The following is a 17,540-nucleotide window of genomic DNA, read 5'->3' on the forward strand; positions in this document are numbered from 1 at the left end:
CTACAGCGTTCCTGACTGCTATCATGAAGGCATTCCCCGTAGATGTGTGGATAGGTCTGTATAATACTAACATTAGTCCCGAGTTCCAATGGGCTGATGAATCACCTGTGACCTACACCAGCTGGGCTAATGGCCAACCAGATGGTGTTGTTGTGAGTATTACTATTACTTATATGATCATTTCAATTGTTGCTTTTAAGTTTAAAAAATACATATATACTTGAATTATGCTACTTGGCGATTCGCTGCCGCTACTCAAAAACCATGTTGCTTCTTGCCTAAAATTGGGCTACTTTTGCAAGTGTCAGGCCACGGCTGTAATTTGACATATTTTCCTTTCAATTCAGCAAATTATAAAGTAATTGAATCTCTAAAGCTCTAAATTGTAATAACAATGGGTTATGTGACAACTTATTGATACCAGAATTTTTTAGTAAAAGTAGAAGTAAAAGTGCCCAAATATCCTTTTTTTGGTGTTTTTTTGAAATCCTAAACGTTGGGCTACTTGAGTCATTCACTGCGGTCTTGTGAGCCAATTTACTGTGCCTTGGCACTGAAAAGTTTTGGTAACACTGCAAACAATTTACTAAACAATTTCATAGCAAATGGATTCTATCATTTGTTTGGGGAGAGCAAGGCACAGTGCTTGAGTACTTTCCTCTGGTCCATGAAGTCTATTGTACATAGGGTCACACTTCTTTACTTCTTTCCACATTCATATGATAGCAGTAAGTTTCAGAAAGAGTAGGCTGTTTTTCCCAGACTACCATAAAAACTTGATAGTTAGCATTTGTGCTTACTATCTAGCGCTTTTGAAAACATAAAATGGTACCAAACTCTGCCGCTATGAGCTAATGGGGTTGAGACACAAATTTGCAGGTTTACTTTTTCGTAGATAACTATGTGTATCGATGATTTGATCAAAACCCTATACACTTTTGTGGATGGGGCTCTTCATGTTTGCATGTTTCAAAAGCGCTCGATAGTATGCACATGCTAACTATCAAGTTTTTACTGTACTTCAAACTGTCTCACCAGCATCTAGAAGGGTCAATTAAGAAATTGATGATTTGGAACTGGTAATTGCTATCCTTTGTAAAAATAACATCAAAAGAATAGAAAATGAATAGGATGTAATGAAGGATTTTGTTACTGTTTTGCAGGGTACTGGTTACTGTGTAAAGATGGTCAATGATCCTATGGATCCAGGCAACTGGGATGATGTGTCATGTGATCATGCTAATGCCTTCCTATGCCAGAGCAGTCCAGGTAAGCATGACTTTAACACTGATGATAAACAGATGCCATTGCACTGTGATGTATTTGCTTCTATAGTCTACCTCATCTCAAGTTGAGAGTAATGGGTAATACAGGGTCCATTTCACTCAACTTTATGAAGCTTTGTAAGTCTCAAAATCATTCATAACTTACAGTGGTGTAGCGTCATAGGGGCACATGGGTGGGGGTTGGGGGCACGTGCCCCTCAATCGATTTGAAAATTTAGAAGATCCCATAGGAAAATTGCTGTAAAATGGCTTGTGCCCCCCCCCCCATCCAGCCCTGGGGCCCCCAATCTGGGTCGGTGCCCCCCCCCCCCCCCATATGATGATACGCCACTAGGTGGTTAAATACCATATCTTACCACAAAAGTCCACACTTTCAATAGTGAAATGTCAATGCATAGAGGTCCATGGTTATGCTGTTAAGTATGTATGCAGTTCATTGGGTCCACATTTGTCAATGAAAACATGTAAGGGTGTGTGGGGCACAGCTTTAATATAGCATAGAAAGATGTAATTTGGAAATGAGATTGTTTCCAAGACATTTGAAAGGGTACTGTCTTCTTCACTGATTTGTACCTTTTATTAAGAAATTTAAGAAATTCATAGAAAAAATAAGAAACTACTATTTTTGAATTTGGCTTTGGCATTAATTCTGCAACACATGTTAAGAATCCATTCATGTAGATCAAGAGTCTGGACTAATTTAAATTAATTGTAGCTTTTATGTAAGTGATATGATATATAGACAACTTTGTAGGAGAGATTCTGATGAGGATAAGACTCAACCACAAGTGATATTTAATGAATTGTTTTCATTATTTTCATCTTCTATTTTTCTCTCAGATCCCAATCTCCCTGGCAACCCAGATGTAATATCAAACTGCGGTAAAGAGGGATACCAGTCTTACTTTGATTCCTGTTTCCGCATCGACACCCGACCTATGACGTATGATATGGCCAAGGAAACCTGCGAAGCAGAGAGCTCACAGTTAGCCTCCGTCACAGATCCGTATCAAGAGGCCTTTGTCAAGACTGTGTTGTATAATAACAGATTGGAGTCTATGTGGCTCGGGCTAAAACGTGATGAGGTAAGAGTTGCCAGGGTGAAAGGTTTATCCTGTGTTGCTGGAGTGAATGTTTTAAGTGTGAAGTTGGGGATTGATTAGGAATGAATGTGTTACAGGAGGTTAGGGAACAAAACAAATGATAGATGAAGTCCTACTGAATATTTGTTACTAAGCTCACCCCTCCCTCCCTATCAAAACTATGATGTTGCCAACATTAGCTTACAGGAGAGTCAGACTGGAATAGCTCATTTGCTAGAACTGAATGTGCAATTTAAAAAGGATGTTTTGGTTATGTACACATCTACTGTACTACATGTGTATGCAAGAAAATCTGTGCTATCATTCAATTTGTATTTCAACAACTCTTCAGATACCTTTGTAATGAGCCAACCGTTGTTAATCTGTGATGAATCCACACTTTTGCTGTAGCGTACACGCAAAGTTAACAGAAGCATGAACACGTGTGAGCGCGTAAAATTTGACATGCTTGGAACTTGGGTGATTTCATTTTTTGATGAAACAACCAAACATTGCCATTTTATTCTGTAGATTATTGCTAATATCAACAGAGAAATTATTGATCCCTTATGACTAAACTGACATTAGACACTCTTTAGCTTGTTTTCATTGTTGAAAGGGATTCAATCCTCCTCCCCTACCCCTGGCTCCACTTTTTTCAGGGCAAATACAGGGGAAAATTCCACAAAAAAAAATTACACAAAGATTACACAGAAAAACAATTTACACAGGATTACACAGAACAATAATTTACACAAGATTACACAGAAAAAAAATAACAACACAGGATTACACAGAAAAACAATTAACACAGGATTACACAAAAAAATAATTTACACAGAATTACACAGAAAAACAATTTACACAGAATTACACAGAAAAACAATTTACACAGGATTACACAGAACAATAATTTACACAGGATTACACAGAAAAAATAACAACACAGGATTACACAGAAAAAACAACAACACAGGATTACACAGAAAAACAATTTACACAGGATTACACAGAACAATAATTTACACAGGATTACACAGAACAATAATTTACACAGGATTACACAGAAAAACAATTTACACAGGATTACACAGAAATGCTGTGTACACAGGATTACACAGAAAAACATCCTTGCATTTTTAATTCACCCCAATCCAAAATACACTGAAAAATTCCCCCTGCATTTTAATTTATCCAAAAAAAAAAAAATGCAGGGGAATTTTTTCCCCTGCATCTCAAAATTCAAAAATCCTCAAAAAAAATTAAAATAATTTTTCCAAAAATTATTTACTGGGGCGCCACCAATTTTTGACCACGTTTTGTATTATCAAAAATTTTTTGATTTTTACTTTTAATATATTATTTCACAAAAATTATCCACAAGACCAAATTTGTCTTGATAATTTTTTAACATAGTCATATCTTTTTTTTCAATCGGTGGTTCATTGGTAACAAACTCAAGAGTCTTTTTCAATACCTCGTACTCCTCTGTCCTTTCAGGAAAAATCCAAGGTGGTCTTAAACACAATCTCATCCTGTATCTATCCTTATACCACCCAATGTAACACATCAAAAGGTTGATTGCCTGGATTCTTACTTTGTTTCCGTTGTAACCGCTAGCAGCAACAAACAGGTTTTTGAGACTAGTACCATTCCACATATAAAAATCTCCTTTGGACGAGTCTTCCAGTTTTTGGAATATTTCATCATCAGCGAGCTCAAAATAAATCGAATCTGCCATTTTTTTATTAAAATAAAGATGATCGTAGCATTTTGGATTCTCACGAAGCTCTTTTGGATTCTCCCGAGAGAAGAATTAGGATGGAAGTCAAGCGTATGACAAAAATTTTGAAAGCCTACAACGATGCTAAAAAGACGGAATGAGTAGGTCGTGCAAAAATAAAAAAAACCTCTTGTGATTAATAATCACAAGAGGTTTTTTGTTGTAGTTTACCACACCCAGTTTAAAATGGTTGTAATCAAGTAGGTTACTACAAATGCGGCGTATCCAGTAACTAAAGGATCCCATCCAGCACAAAATTCCCACGGTTCTCTAGGTGCGCCGTCTTTGTATCTACCTTCAGCTTTTACTAATCCGTTTTTGTACCAACACGTCATGTACGTGGGATAATTATCATCAAACACCATCTCAGCCTTCATTTTTGTTTTTTCCTCGTCATAGTACCATCTCCAAACGCCGCATGGTTTTCCTTCATCATCCCACATTTCTTTCCGATACTCTCCGTGACGCTTTTAGGTTCTCAACCCAGTTGTCATCCGTCAGATTTGGAAGATCCATTTTATTTTTAGTTATACAAAACAAGTTTGATTTCGGATTTTTTATTTTCTACGGATTCAATGTACTTGGAGACTCTCCAAAGCTTCTTTTTTTTCCTCTTTCCAGTCCAGCCTGTTCTGCCTCTGTGCGAATTTCACGTTCTTTATCAGCAGTAAGTTCAATTAGATCCGCTCTGGTTCTGTGCTTGATTCCAGCCTTGTGACCTCGGTAGTTTTCCATTCCCGCAGAATGTGATGGAAATCCTCATTGCTCACAACCCCATCTTCAAGAGCTCTAGACACCAGATCATTCACCGTGTTCAAACTGGACTCTGCGGTTCTTTTGACACTTTCGTGCTTTTCGACCTTCTTCATCGTTGCTTTTCCGAGAGCCACGCATGCTCCACTAAGAACACCTCCAAAAATTGCTATTCCTCCGAGAGGAATGCTTACGAACGCTCCAACCCCCGTAGCTAGAGTTCCGACAGCTCCCGTTCCGCTTCCAACTGCGACGAGTCCTGCTACTTGAGCCGTGTTGTAAAACACATTCCAAACTGTTTTGTATTTTCTCCTTAGTTGATCTCTTTGGTCAACTTCCTTTTCGAGGGAGTCGCGGATTTCGGATATCTTACTTAGTCGAAATTGAACTCCTGATCCTCTCCTTGTGGAAGATCAGGGTATATTTATGTGCTGTAGGTTTTTCATCCTTTTATTTAATTAGTCAATTAGAACTTCATCATCCGTAAAGTTTAAAACGTGGTTTTCAACGAAATGCTGTATGATTTCTTGCTTGGTTAAATTTTTTCGTAGAAGCTAAGTATTCCCAGTTGCTCAAAATTCATGTTGATTCCAAGGAGACTTACCAGGGCTTGAGTTCTGTAGACATCTGCTGAAACTCCGTTGATCCAAAAGCAAAGCTTATTTTCAACGTACTCGATCGAGACATGATGCATAATAGTAGTGTCCGTTTGAACGGATGCGGAAAAGAGGGTTTGCCGCGCGTTATTTAACACTTTGAACGATATCGAGTCGTCGGTCCAAGTAATATTTAGGTACATGAAGAAATTCACATTAGACTGAAACGTCAAAGAACAAGCGCTTTGCTGGGGCGTTCATGGTTCACTCGATTTTACCGAAAAAGAGAGGTTCCAAGGCTGAACAATAAAATGTGGGTTGTTGAAAAAAATTTCTAAAGGTCTAGTGAGTCGCATGGGGTCAAATCTTTTTCGGGATTCGCAAATTCAGTAAACCCAGCAGTGATGCCAATTTGCATAGGCCTAGCGTTGAAAGTGTTGTTCATTCCGCTTTTTAATTTCGATCAACTTGTCTCTCTCCAAGTCGATGTTTCTTTCTCTTCGGATCGAAACATAGTGCGTTCCGTCTTCGTTCATCCATACCATGAATCTCCCCAAAACATGCAAGCTGGTATCGTGCTCGTGTCCAATTTGCAGGTCTACGTATTCTTTTGTCACCGCGTCCTCGTTGTCCGTGGGAGTTCCGAGACCCGTGACTCTATTGCCGCTCATAGCGAGTTCGCCGGTCATCGAGTCGCCATCCTTCGAAACTTTTCGGCCGCTTAACCATGAGGGTAGGCTGGTCACGGAACCCATCGTAGCTGCATCTTGAGGGTCGGTTGGATTCGTCAACCCCGTTATTTTTTTTCCTCCCATGTTAATCCTTCCGGTCATTCGCGCTCCAGTTTTTTTGACGTGCGCGAAAGATCAACATCTTCGCCAGCTATTGACGTTGATTTTTTTTGATCGTTGGTCCCGGATAGACATTCTTTCTTTTATTTTATCGGATTTCAAATTCCAAATCCAGCGGTTGATCGTGATTATCGAGCTTTCTCGAAGAATTTTTCCATTCTACTTTGAAGTTGAAGTCGAGCTCGTGGATGGTTCCGGTTTGTAGTTTTTTTAAACTCGGCTTTTGTAGGTCGAAACGGCAAGCGAAGTATTCTCCGAACGCGCGTTTGTGAGATCGATAGACCCAAGAACTCGACCTCCCTGCAGAACGTCGTCGTTGTTTTTGAGATTGTCCGTGGTTGACAGCTGATTCAGGTATACGAGAATTCTTCGAGGTAAAATTCTATCGCACGATCTCCGTGTATTCACCATCCGCTAGCCACCCTTCATCGTCCAATCCGAACATTTCTCGAACGCGGTCCGAAACCAAATCTGATACTGCTCGGGATTGTCATGTTGAGTTTCCCATCGCGTTTGTCGACTTCGAATTCGAAACCATCGATTTGACTCGTGAATTCTTTCACGAGCAGGTCAAAATTATACAGCCCCGGGCTTATTTTTATCGCTTCTTCAGGTCCCTGCCCTCCTTGAGTGTACCTCCACTCTAGTTCCTCTTCGACGTTGAACCAACCTACTCGACCCGAGATCCTTTTGATTCCAATTTTTAAGTTTTTACCGTTATTGTCTATACTTTGCAACGGGCGATAAGGTTTTCCTTTGCCGGTGCCGTAATTGTGACAAACATTTTTTCTTTTATCTTTCAATAAAATGAGAACCGGAGGAGTATTCGAACCGACGCTTGGTTTCAGTCTTGTAAATCAAGAAATTCAAGTCAGCAAAAAGGAAAATTTTACGTAAGATTTCCAAGTTTGTGGCAAAAGTACAAACTTCCGAGAGTCACGGAAAAAGAGGTGTACGATGACTGGCTCTCCAACCAGATGCAATTTTGGCAAAACCAGCTGAACTTCGCGGTCTGGTGCGCCACGTCAGGATGCGGGTGTCCAAAGAACTTCTCAGTCACAAAGATCCGATGATTCGATCCGTGTTTAGATTTCACGCATATTATCAGATCAGAAGAATCCTGTCGGAAATGACCTGTCCACTACCCTCGGTGGAATTCTTCAATCCTTTGAACAACGGGATCGACACCCACGCTTACGAAAGAATATGCAACGAATTTGGAGTTAGCCCTAGCGACAACTGGAGACAAAAATACGACCCTTCTAACGGTATGGGTATTTACTTTTTTAATAAAGTTTTTTACAAGTATCAGTTTATAGTCTCGAAACATTGGTCCGTCGTTACACGTGGTAGGGAATATCATAAATCGATGAATTGGAAAGTAGACCAAGATTCTGATGGTGCCTTTACCGGAGCGGATGATTCAACGGCTACTATCGCGTATCTTGAACAATTTTTTGATCACGATCCGGGTTTAACGGACAGATCCATTCGTAAGGGTGACGCCATGGCTGCCATCGGAAGTTTTGTTCTAGATTCGTCGAAAGGATTCACGAGAGCCGGGGTGTCGAGGATCAACGACAGCATCCGAACTTACACGTGGGCAATTCTCGGATCCCAAGCTCAAGCCAGATCCAGCATCCTGCGTTCCGGCAAGGCGCTCGACGCTCAAAAACAATTTCTAGCAAACGTCGAGGATGTGATCAACTCGGTCGTGGATTTTCCGGACTCGATCGACAGATACCAGAGAACTCTTCAGTACGCTCAAAGCAAACTGGATTTTGTCGTGGCTCACGGACTTTACTTGCTCCCGAGCAACATGGAAATCTCGTGGGATCCGTGAACGGATACAACAATTTCAACCAAATCGCCACGGATGACATGCAGATAGGGCTAAACTCAGACGTAAACACCGACTCTCGACCGAATGTTGAAGACAGTGCTCCTGAGGAAAGTCCGTTGTTTGAAACGGTTAAAAGTCCATCTTTGGCTGAAGGGGTTGAAAGTTCACTTATGGTAGAGGAGGTTGAAAGTCCGCCCTTAACTGAAGACCTTCTACTAACGCATGATGAAAAAAAGCTTTCTCTATTTTTGGCAGCCGCTGCAATTTTTTTATTCTTCTGGGTTTAAAAAAAGTTGGATACACGCAAAAAGCCTTCTCACTAAATTCTAGTAATAAGATTTTTTTACTTCTTTTGACAAATTCCATAACTGTAGTGTACAACAAAATTCCAACACCTAAAGCTAATGTCCATATGTGATCAGCTAGAAATCCAGCAACAGACCCGCAGCTTTGAGACAGAAATTCACAACAGCCCGATGATCCCTGGAAGTGCGATCAAAGCTTTGTCTCCAAGTTTCAAAAGGAGATTAGCTATTTTTTGAGCTGATCCTTAATCCAATCGGTCCACGTTTTTGGCTTTGGAGGCTCTGGTGGCTTTGGTCCTGGACCCGGGGCTGGTCCTGGAGGCTTTGGTTTTGGAGGTACAGGCTTAGGTGCGGGAGTGACGGCTGAAATTGCTGATTTGGTTGCTATGAGTATTCCCTCAACAACGGTAGCAATTGTCATACCAATTGCGGTTATGATTGATACAATAGTAACCCCCTCTCGTCGAAATAACGTGCTAACTTGTTCACGCAAAGAGCCATCGCTATCGATAAAATTTTGATAGAATCTATAACGATGAAACGAATTTTTGACCTTGATGTCTTGGTCAGCAATAGCTTTGTCAAAATCCTCAATTTCTGTTTCCAGTTCTCTAGCTCTTTCAGCGTCTTCTTCGCTTACTGGTAATAGAGGTTCTTCTTCCTCACCTTCGTATGTTGGATTAACGAAACTAACTGAACGATCACCTTTGGATTTCAAGTTTTTAGTTCGGTGACTTTTTCACCCCTTCTTTCGACAAGATGGTTGTAAACGCCGGACAGCTTTTTTAGTTGTCCTTCTTCATTCAAAAATTACTGATTTCCTCTTGGTTTGCAATGGGATCCCTAACTAACTGTTCACCCAATTCATCTGATTGTTGAACCGATTTTGCAAACGGATTTTTACGTGCTCCACCCTGGGTGGAAGGCCCAGTGGGGGTATTGATTGCTTGACTGATACTACTTTCAACCTGTTTGGCTAGTTGTTGCGTTTTTTCACTAGAGCTTGCAAAATCCTTAACTCCCAGCGTTTCTCGTAAAAACGGCGCAGCTCCATCTCCATATAGTTTTTTAATATAGCTAAAAGCTAGAAATTTTCGCGACTTCCTTCTTTGGTAAGTCTTACTTTTTTGCCTTTTTCAGTATTTGACAAAAAATAGTATCACGCTCAAGCGACCATGTTGTGCCATTGCGAAACGTATCCCTTCTCTCGTAGCGTCGTCGAGAGAGAATTTTTGCCTTTGATTCTCGACATACTCTTTCCAACACGTGGAAAGTTTTGTGTTAATATCTCTCTGTGTTTCAATGTACTCTGGAACCTCTGGAATTCCTCTTTGAATAGCATCGTCGCGAAGATCTTGGAGTCGGCGTTCTAAACTCGCCACGCTGTTGATGTCATCTTCAGTGAGATGATTTTCCCATTCGACGCTTCCTCTACGTCTCTGGGAGTACACCTTAACCTCTGTTTCAATCTGTCCACCTCCAAAATCAGTCTCAGCCGGTGTACCACCAGCTGCTCCCGTGGTATCTCTGACCGTAGCTTCATATTCTTTGAAGTCATCCATCCGAATGTCTTCTCCAGGATTAAAATCTCCCATCTTTTGGTTTTTATTTTACGTATAAATAAAAGATGTCGACTGAATACGGATACAAATTGAACCCATACCGACAACTTCGCAAAGCGCGAGGAGTTAAAGGTGATAGACGTGAGTATTCGGAATACATGCGTTCCGAGTACCATCGACCAAACCGAATTCTTACGGTGAGATTTCCTGGTCTTGGAAAAGATGACGTAATATACCCTGGAACGAGTTTACTTTGGTTCAAGATTGCTCTAAATTCCGCCTCTGGTGGAAATCAAGATCTTAACAGGACTATCGTAAATAATCTCGGAAGAGCGATAGTGTCAAAAATTGAGGTTAAATTGGAAGGGCAGAGTATCTTCACTCTGAACGATGCTGATATTTTCCTATGCTACCAAGATCTCTGGAAGACGAGCGAGGAAAGAGAGAACGCCTCTGATCAGGGTATCCAGTCTGCGGCAGGTCGAAAAATAAGAATCGACGCTGGTGACAAAGGTACAGATGCCAAGGATGTCGCCGAAGGGAAGTCCTTCGGCGACAACATGTTTTGTATCCCTCTAGACTTTGAGATGCTGAATTCTCATAATCCATATTTTCAGTACGAGATGAAGGACAGGCTGAGTTACGAGCTGACGTTCAACAATTACGGAAAAGTCGTGGTGTCCACGGATACAGCAGCCAGCTATTCCATCTCAGATATTACCCTTGAGTTTGATGTAGTCAATGATCCTGAGCTAGCGATGACTCTTAGGAACAGGGTGAATGGAAAAAGCGTCGTTATATGCGACAGAGTCATCAGACACAGCAAAGAGTCGCTTAACAAGTCAGACACCGTCTGGAATATCGCTCTAGCACCGCGAGCAAAGTCCATGAAAGGTATTCTGATTCTCTTCGTAGACCCAGCTGCGGATGGAGGAGGAGCCAATTACGCTCGAGATACCGAAAAGTTCTACAACCCAAAGATCAAGAAAGTTTCAACAACGCCGACGGTGTTCCAAATCAGCTGTACTCCTCTGGGATGCTGTCTCACCATCACTTCAAAGAAATTCAAAAGCACTTCGCGGATGGAAAATTCAGAACCGTTCCACACGTAATCAAGGAAGCGGATTGGCTGATGTGAAGAGGCGAGATTATCTCACGACCAAGTATGGTCTCTGGTTAGACATGAGAACCACGGATGATGACACGTTGCATGGATCTGGTAGGAAAATTGAAGGAGCTAGTCAGAGTATTCAGATCGAGATCGAAAAAGAAGCCGAGACGGTAGGAGCGTTGAACGCTTACGTGTACTACATACAGGATGCACGGGTGAATATCGAAGCCGGAAAATTGCAGAGTGTGAACTACTAGACATTCTGCCTATGGTAGAATAAAAGATGTTTCCAAAACACGCGCACTCGGCGATAATCTCAGGCGAAACCATGTCCGCAAAACCGAGCATGTTTTAAATCTATTAGAAAAGCGAATATCGCGGATTTTTTCGCTACATAGTGATCATCTGTCCGAACTGGGTTAATAATTGACTTACCGCAGTAGGCAGTGGATCTTCGATAATCCCTACCAAGTATTTATGATCGATCCGGAAGAATGGTTTCCTAACAAAGACGATCAATTTCAATTAGCGATCAAGGTATTTTGGGAAACTATCGGAAAAATGGATGACTCCCAGGTTCTGTTTCTGATCGACGATAGCATAGCCGAAGAAGGAATCGACAAAAAAGAAGCGTTCTAACAAAACTCGCTTGTTCCGGCAGACACGATAACTGCTCTCTTTGGATGCTCACTCAAGCTTACGTAGCAGTTCCCAAAACCATTAGAAGACAGGTCAAATGGCTGTCTACCTTCTATTGCAAAGATGAAGATGATTTCGTCACCATCATGAAGGAGAACAAAGTAGTTCCCAAAGAAAAGAGGGAGGCATTGAATGAAAAACTAGAAAAAAATCAATATTCAAATTAAATCTATTTCTACATCCACCCAGAGGATTTGAGTACAGATAAAAAAAAAAAATGCTTGCTGGCGTGATTTTGCAATCTTAGCCGTAAGATAAAGAAAATCATGACTGAAATTGAAGATATAGTTAACGAGGCGATGACCGTGGACGTTTTGCCCACCATAGGCGGAATGTCTACCTTAGACGGTACGGCTACACGGGAGGAACCTGTGAGGAAGTTTGGCTAAACGGAACAGCTGCGGGACGGTTGATAGGCGTAGCAGAGGCAGGAAAAAGCAAAGAGTATTTGGGAAAGAGCATCACCTCCGCTGAGATCGATAGGCTTGATCAAAAGAGCCTAATGAGACTCTACGCCAGCTAAGAGGCTCACATGGGTGGGATAGTAACCAGATCAATGAAAAAAGCACTTCGTTACCGCTTACGTAAATTTGGTCGGACTCTTCCTTCCAAAAAATTTAGCGATTACCGATCGCGATGCTCTGGAAGAGTCTCTGAACGAAGGACCCTTTATTGATTTAGCTTTAAACAAATGGACCTGTGGGCTGTATCATAGTTTTGGACATATGCTAGCTCCGTTGGAGGCTATTCTGTTAACTAGCAACGGTGTTAACAAAGTTGACTTTCCACCAGAAGCGAAGTGCACAGTAGACGACTCCCCAAGTATTGATGTGATTGATTGAGATCCTGGAAACTAAAAAATCAAGAGGAAGTATTTATTCCTCTTGAATTTTTTTTTTGGTTGATTCCCATGGTACTTGAGCAAATTTGCTCAGGTGCTGCTCAGGTGCTGCTCAGATACTTCTCAGATACTTGAGCAAATTTGCTCAGGTGCTGCTCAGGTGCTGCTCAGATACTTCTCAGATACTTGAGCAAATTTGCTCAGGTGCTGCTCAGGTGCTGCTCAGATACTTCTCAGATACTTGAGCAAATTTGCTCAGGTGCTGCTCAGGTGCTGCTCAGATACTTGAGCAAATTTGCTCAGGTGCTGCTCAGGTGCTGCTCAGATACTTGAGCAAATTTGCTCAGGTGCTGCTCAGATACTTGAGCAAATTTGCTCAGGTGCTGCTCAGGTGCTGCTCAGATACTTCTCAGATACTTGAGCAAATTTGCTCAGGTGCTGCTCAGGTGCTGCTCAGATTTTTTTCTAATAATAAAAGATGAGTGATCAAGAAACCAAATCAGTAAACGTTCCGTCCAAGGTGGAAGTGTCAACAGCGACAGCAACATCTCGAAGCCGGCAAAGGTGATAGCAAAAGTGAGTCAAGCAAAAGTCAAAGACCCAAAGAGGGTTGCCGCTGGAAAGGCATTAGCCGTAAAAACAGAGAAAAATTAGCAAAATTAAAAGCCTATGAAGCAGCGGAAACAACACGGAGAACCCGTCCACCATAGACAAACGTCGTACACACCTTCAGAAAATCAACCGTGTCAAACTGGTTGTCAAGTCCAGTTCTTGTTGGAGGAGCGGTCGTGCGTGCGTTGGAGGGATAGTGGCATATGGGTATTCTACCTTAAACGGTGCGACTAAAAGCCCACCCACCGTGACCACAGTGGTCGATCATCAACCAAAAGTCGATCCTTTCGATGATTTTTAGTTACAATAAAGAAGATAGCAGAAACCAATCCAAACGTAAAAATGATCGTGAAACGGCGCGTATCACGCAACAACGATAAGTCTCGGTATATGGGCTAACTTTCGTTCGTTATGAAAAAGTTCCTAAAAATGAAGCCGGCTAATCTCTCGCAGCTTGATGCGGAGGATATTGGAAAGTTGACTTTGAGCGTCTTTCGGCTACGATGCTCAGAGATTGGCTCGTGAATCAAGGAATTCTTCCGATCAAATTATGGCTTAGTCCAAGGAAAACATTCTGTCAAGGTAGGTATATTAAAACCCTCTTAACACTATTTGTGCTAAGATGGTTTTTTTTTTTATTAATAATAAAAGGATGGCACTTTTGAAAATTGAAGATCTAGAGTTGAACAAAGATTACAAAGTTACCAAGATCGATGTTGAAACCGAATTCACTTCCTCGCCAATGGTGACCGATTAAAGGTAGATCCTCTTATTTGGGCCGATACTCCTGATGGAGAGGAAGAAATTTGTTGTTATAATTGGTTGGCTCTATACATCGTAGCCGTACCGTCAGAAGTAAAAGAAGAGTCCGCTGTTTTATTTTTCCATACGGGAAAAAGAGACGTCTTTTTGAAATATAAAACCGAACAATGTATGAATTGGTACGACTATTTTATGGCTTATTAGTGATTTTTTCAACCACTTCCTGAAATTATAACCGCGACTGCAAAACATTCATTTTTTTAATTTTAAAATAAAGAGAAAATGGCAATGTTAATCGGAGCCGTGTTTAACGCTTTGGCATTTTCAGGAAGCAATTATCTGTTCAACTCTCTCAGTTCGAAAGAACGCAAAAAACACGAGCTCGCTCTCGAAAAACTTCAGAACGACCGAGATTCTTGGAATCTCGCGCGTCTTTCAAGAATAGATTATATCAACGATCAATTAAAAAACAGGGTCACGCGGAAAGAACCTTTTGGACGTCGATGACGCTGATGAGACAGTATTATAATTTAACGGGAATTTTGATGGATTCTTTTCCACCAACCACAACTTTATGATGGAGAGTATCTCGACGAAGATCAAACAAAAGCGATCCAGAACGGGGAATTAGTTTTGCTCGGACTGGGATTGCTCGGAACCGGTGTGGTTGCTATCAAATACTTTAGATAAAAGTATTTGGGTGGGAGCTGAGCCTCTAATCTCTGGAAAATCATCGAGAGTTACGGGATAATTTCTTCGTTTGAGTAGATAAAAAAGAGTGTAGTGGATGTTAAAATTATTTCTCTTGGGTTTATTTTGTAAATAAATTTTCAGTATATTATCAAGATCGCATAACAAATTAATGCGATCGTGACAAAAATCAACGGAAAATTACCCGTAATTTCGTAGTAAATCTTGTGAACGGCTTTTGGGTCTGATCTAAAGACTTTTAACAAGTCTTTTTACTCAGGGACTCGAACATTTTTTATTTTTTTAATTTTTTTAACAAACTCGTCGATCAAAATCTCAGAAGTACTGTAACATTTCCACTGTATTTTGAGTTATATTTTGGCAGGCTTTGCACTTTCATGCTGGTTCTTTAAACAACTGATTAAATTCAGTACCGTATAGACAAATCGGTTTTTTGTTCTGTTTTCGAGTTGCGAGTTTTCTTTTTACACAATTTGCAAAAACAGCGCTTATATTTACTCGTACACTTCATTTTTGTAACAAACTCGTCGATCAAAATCTCAGAAGTACTCGTAACATTTCCTAGATAGATTTCGATGTATTCTTCAAACTGGTAGGTCTTGGTTTCGCAGTATTTTTTCGGTTGTTGAATTTGGTCGATGTTAACTCGGGGTGAGTTCTCGTTAAGAGACGTGTCATTTTCTAAACCACAATCATAACACACATCGTCTACTATGTATTCTGAGTTGCAATTTTTACATTTTGGTAGGCTTTGCACTTTCATGCTGGTTCTTTAAACAACTGATTAAATTCAGTACCGTATAGACAAATCAGTTTTTTGTTCTGTTTTCGAAGGCGAGTTTTCTTTTTACACAATTTGCAAAAACAGCGCTTGTATTTACTCGTACACTTCATTTTTGTAACAATAAAAAATCTCCTTTAGACTGAATGTCTAAAAGAGATTTTTTGTTGGTTATAGTAGACTGTACGACTAGTCTGAGTCTTCATCATATTCCAACTCTTTCACTACAAGTTCAAAACTGTGGTACATGTTCTCCGACGTTTTACTCATTTTTAGACCCGTGGGTTTAACATGAAGAGTGGAGAATTTATCTAGGACCAAGTTTTCTAGCGTTTTGGTTAGAAGTGAAGGACTCCAAACCCGGTTGTTATCACTAAGGGTGATGACACCGGATTTTCCGATTCTAGTCTCTATAAACTCAAACTTGGTAACTTCATAAATTCCACATTCTTCTAGTTCAACCCATTTCAAAATATCTGGCAATTTTTGCTCTTCATACAATTTTTCAAATTCTTGCTTCGCTATGCTTGATTGTTTTGCCATTTTGTTCGCTTTTTTATTAATTAGGATTTTCTTAAACTGTTTTTATTTTTTTTATTAGCGGGATTTTTCTTAAATCAAATTTTTATCCGATTTATTTTTTACGGGTCTGAGCCGTCTTGGTGACGGAGCACGCGCAGTTCAATGCCTTCGCGGTGGATCCTTCGTTCCACTCGTTGGGTTTGTCTTTCTTTTTCTCGACTCCTCGTGCTCTGCATGCTTCGCTTCGCCTGGTCCGACCGGTCAGCGGTGAAATGGCCTGAAGTTCGTAATCCTTATGCGTTCCTTGCAGACCTTTGATTTTGAACCTATCAACACCACTCTCTTGAATTTCGTGCACGGTCGAAGACCATTTTGGCGCACTGCCTTTCGTGAAACCTACTCTGTTAACGATGTGTCTAACGTCGGTGCCAGGAGTTAGATTAAGTTTATCCACGCGATTGGCAACTCTCATCGCTCTTGCCTTGTCTTCTAGACGAACTTGCTCAATGTGATCGGGGTTGTGTTGGCTGGGGCTATTCCTATGGCGCTGTGAACACGCTTGTTGTACGATTCGATGAGTTGGGGTAAAGAGTCGACCCAATTGTTTTTTCGGTGTGGAGAAACCAGCGTTCAAATATTGTGCGGCGTGAGATGGAAACGATCGATTCGCCAAGAGGGGCGTGATTTTTAGCGCCAGAGAATTGATGTTGAATGTTGGAGGCCTTCATCAGATCCTGAAATTTTTTCGAGGTAAATTCCGTTCCCGGATCGGTCCATAGGGTTTTGATCGACTCTCTGGACTTGGCGTTATTAATGATCGCCGCATGGCGTCGGTGTGTCGGATTTTTTCTTGAGAGGCTCGGCGTACACGAACCTAGAGTTTGCGCTAATCACGGTCCGGATACTCTTGTGGCCGCGGGTCACTCTGGCTATGTCCTCGAAGAATCCTAGGCCGCCTTGGTAGGTGCCTGGAGGTCCGCCGGTGGGGCGTATTCTTTTGGTTTAATCGCACGCTTGGTCATCTGCTGCGAGGCTGTGGTTTTCTTTTGGTAGCAAAAGTATCGACTCCATTTTCTTTATCTTTAACGATGACCCGATGCGTTTTGACAACTGCGACACGAGATCTGGCAGTTGTCTTTGAAATGAGCTCGGGGAATTGTCAATTCTGTCGATGCTCCAGTCGAGGTCTAGCGGTTCGAGACACACGGCGCAGCTGTAGCCCTCGCCTTAACTTTTCCCCGAGCCCAGCATTCGATAACGTAATCTTTCGCATTAAACGCTCTGCCCTTCCTTTTGTCCACTATCTTATGATTGGATATCCTCTGCTGAATTGTCTTCGATGCCATATAGCACGGGTTCTGAAACACGACCAAGACAATATTCAAAGTTTTGCATCTAGTAATGGCCGTTCAGTATCCATCTCGCGGTAGCAAAACGGCT

General features: G+C 41.2%; 1 protein-coding gene across 1 annotated transcript in view; it reads left to right on the forward strand.

Moving 5' to 3' along the window:
* The window catches only part of LOC140143025 (lymphocyte antigen 75-like), an 80,285-nt gene that overhangs the window by 32,328 nt on the left and 30,417 nt on the right, over window positions 1-17,540 (forward strand). Inside the window, exons 24-26 of the mRNA XM_072165056.1 lie at window positions 7-152; window positions 1,164-1,269; window positions 2,127-2,371. Of these exons, the coding sequence (XP_072021157.1) occupies window positions 7-152; window positions 1,164-1,269; window positions 2,127-2,371 (497 nt within the window). The remainder of the gene's footprint in view (window positions 1-6; window positions 153-1,163; window positions 1,270-2,126; window positions 2,372-17,540) is intronic.

This window comes from Amphiura filiformis, chromosome 20 (genome assembly GCF_039555335.1).
Source record: "Amphiura filiformis chromosome 20, Afil_fr2py, whole genome shotgun sequence".
NCBI classification, from domain to species: domain Eukaryota; kingdom Metazoa; phylum Echinodermata; class Ophiuroidea; order Amphilepidida; family Amphiuridae; genus Amphiura; species Amphiura filiformis.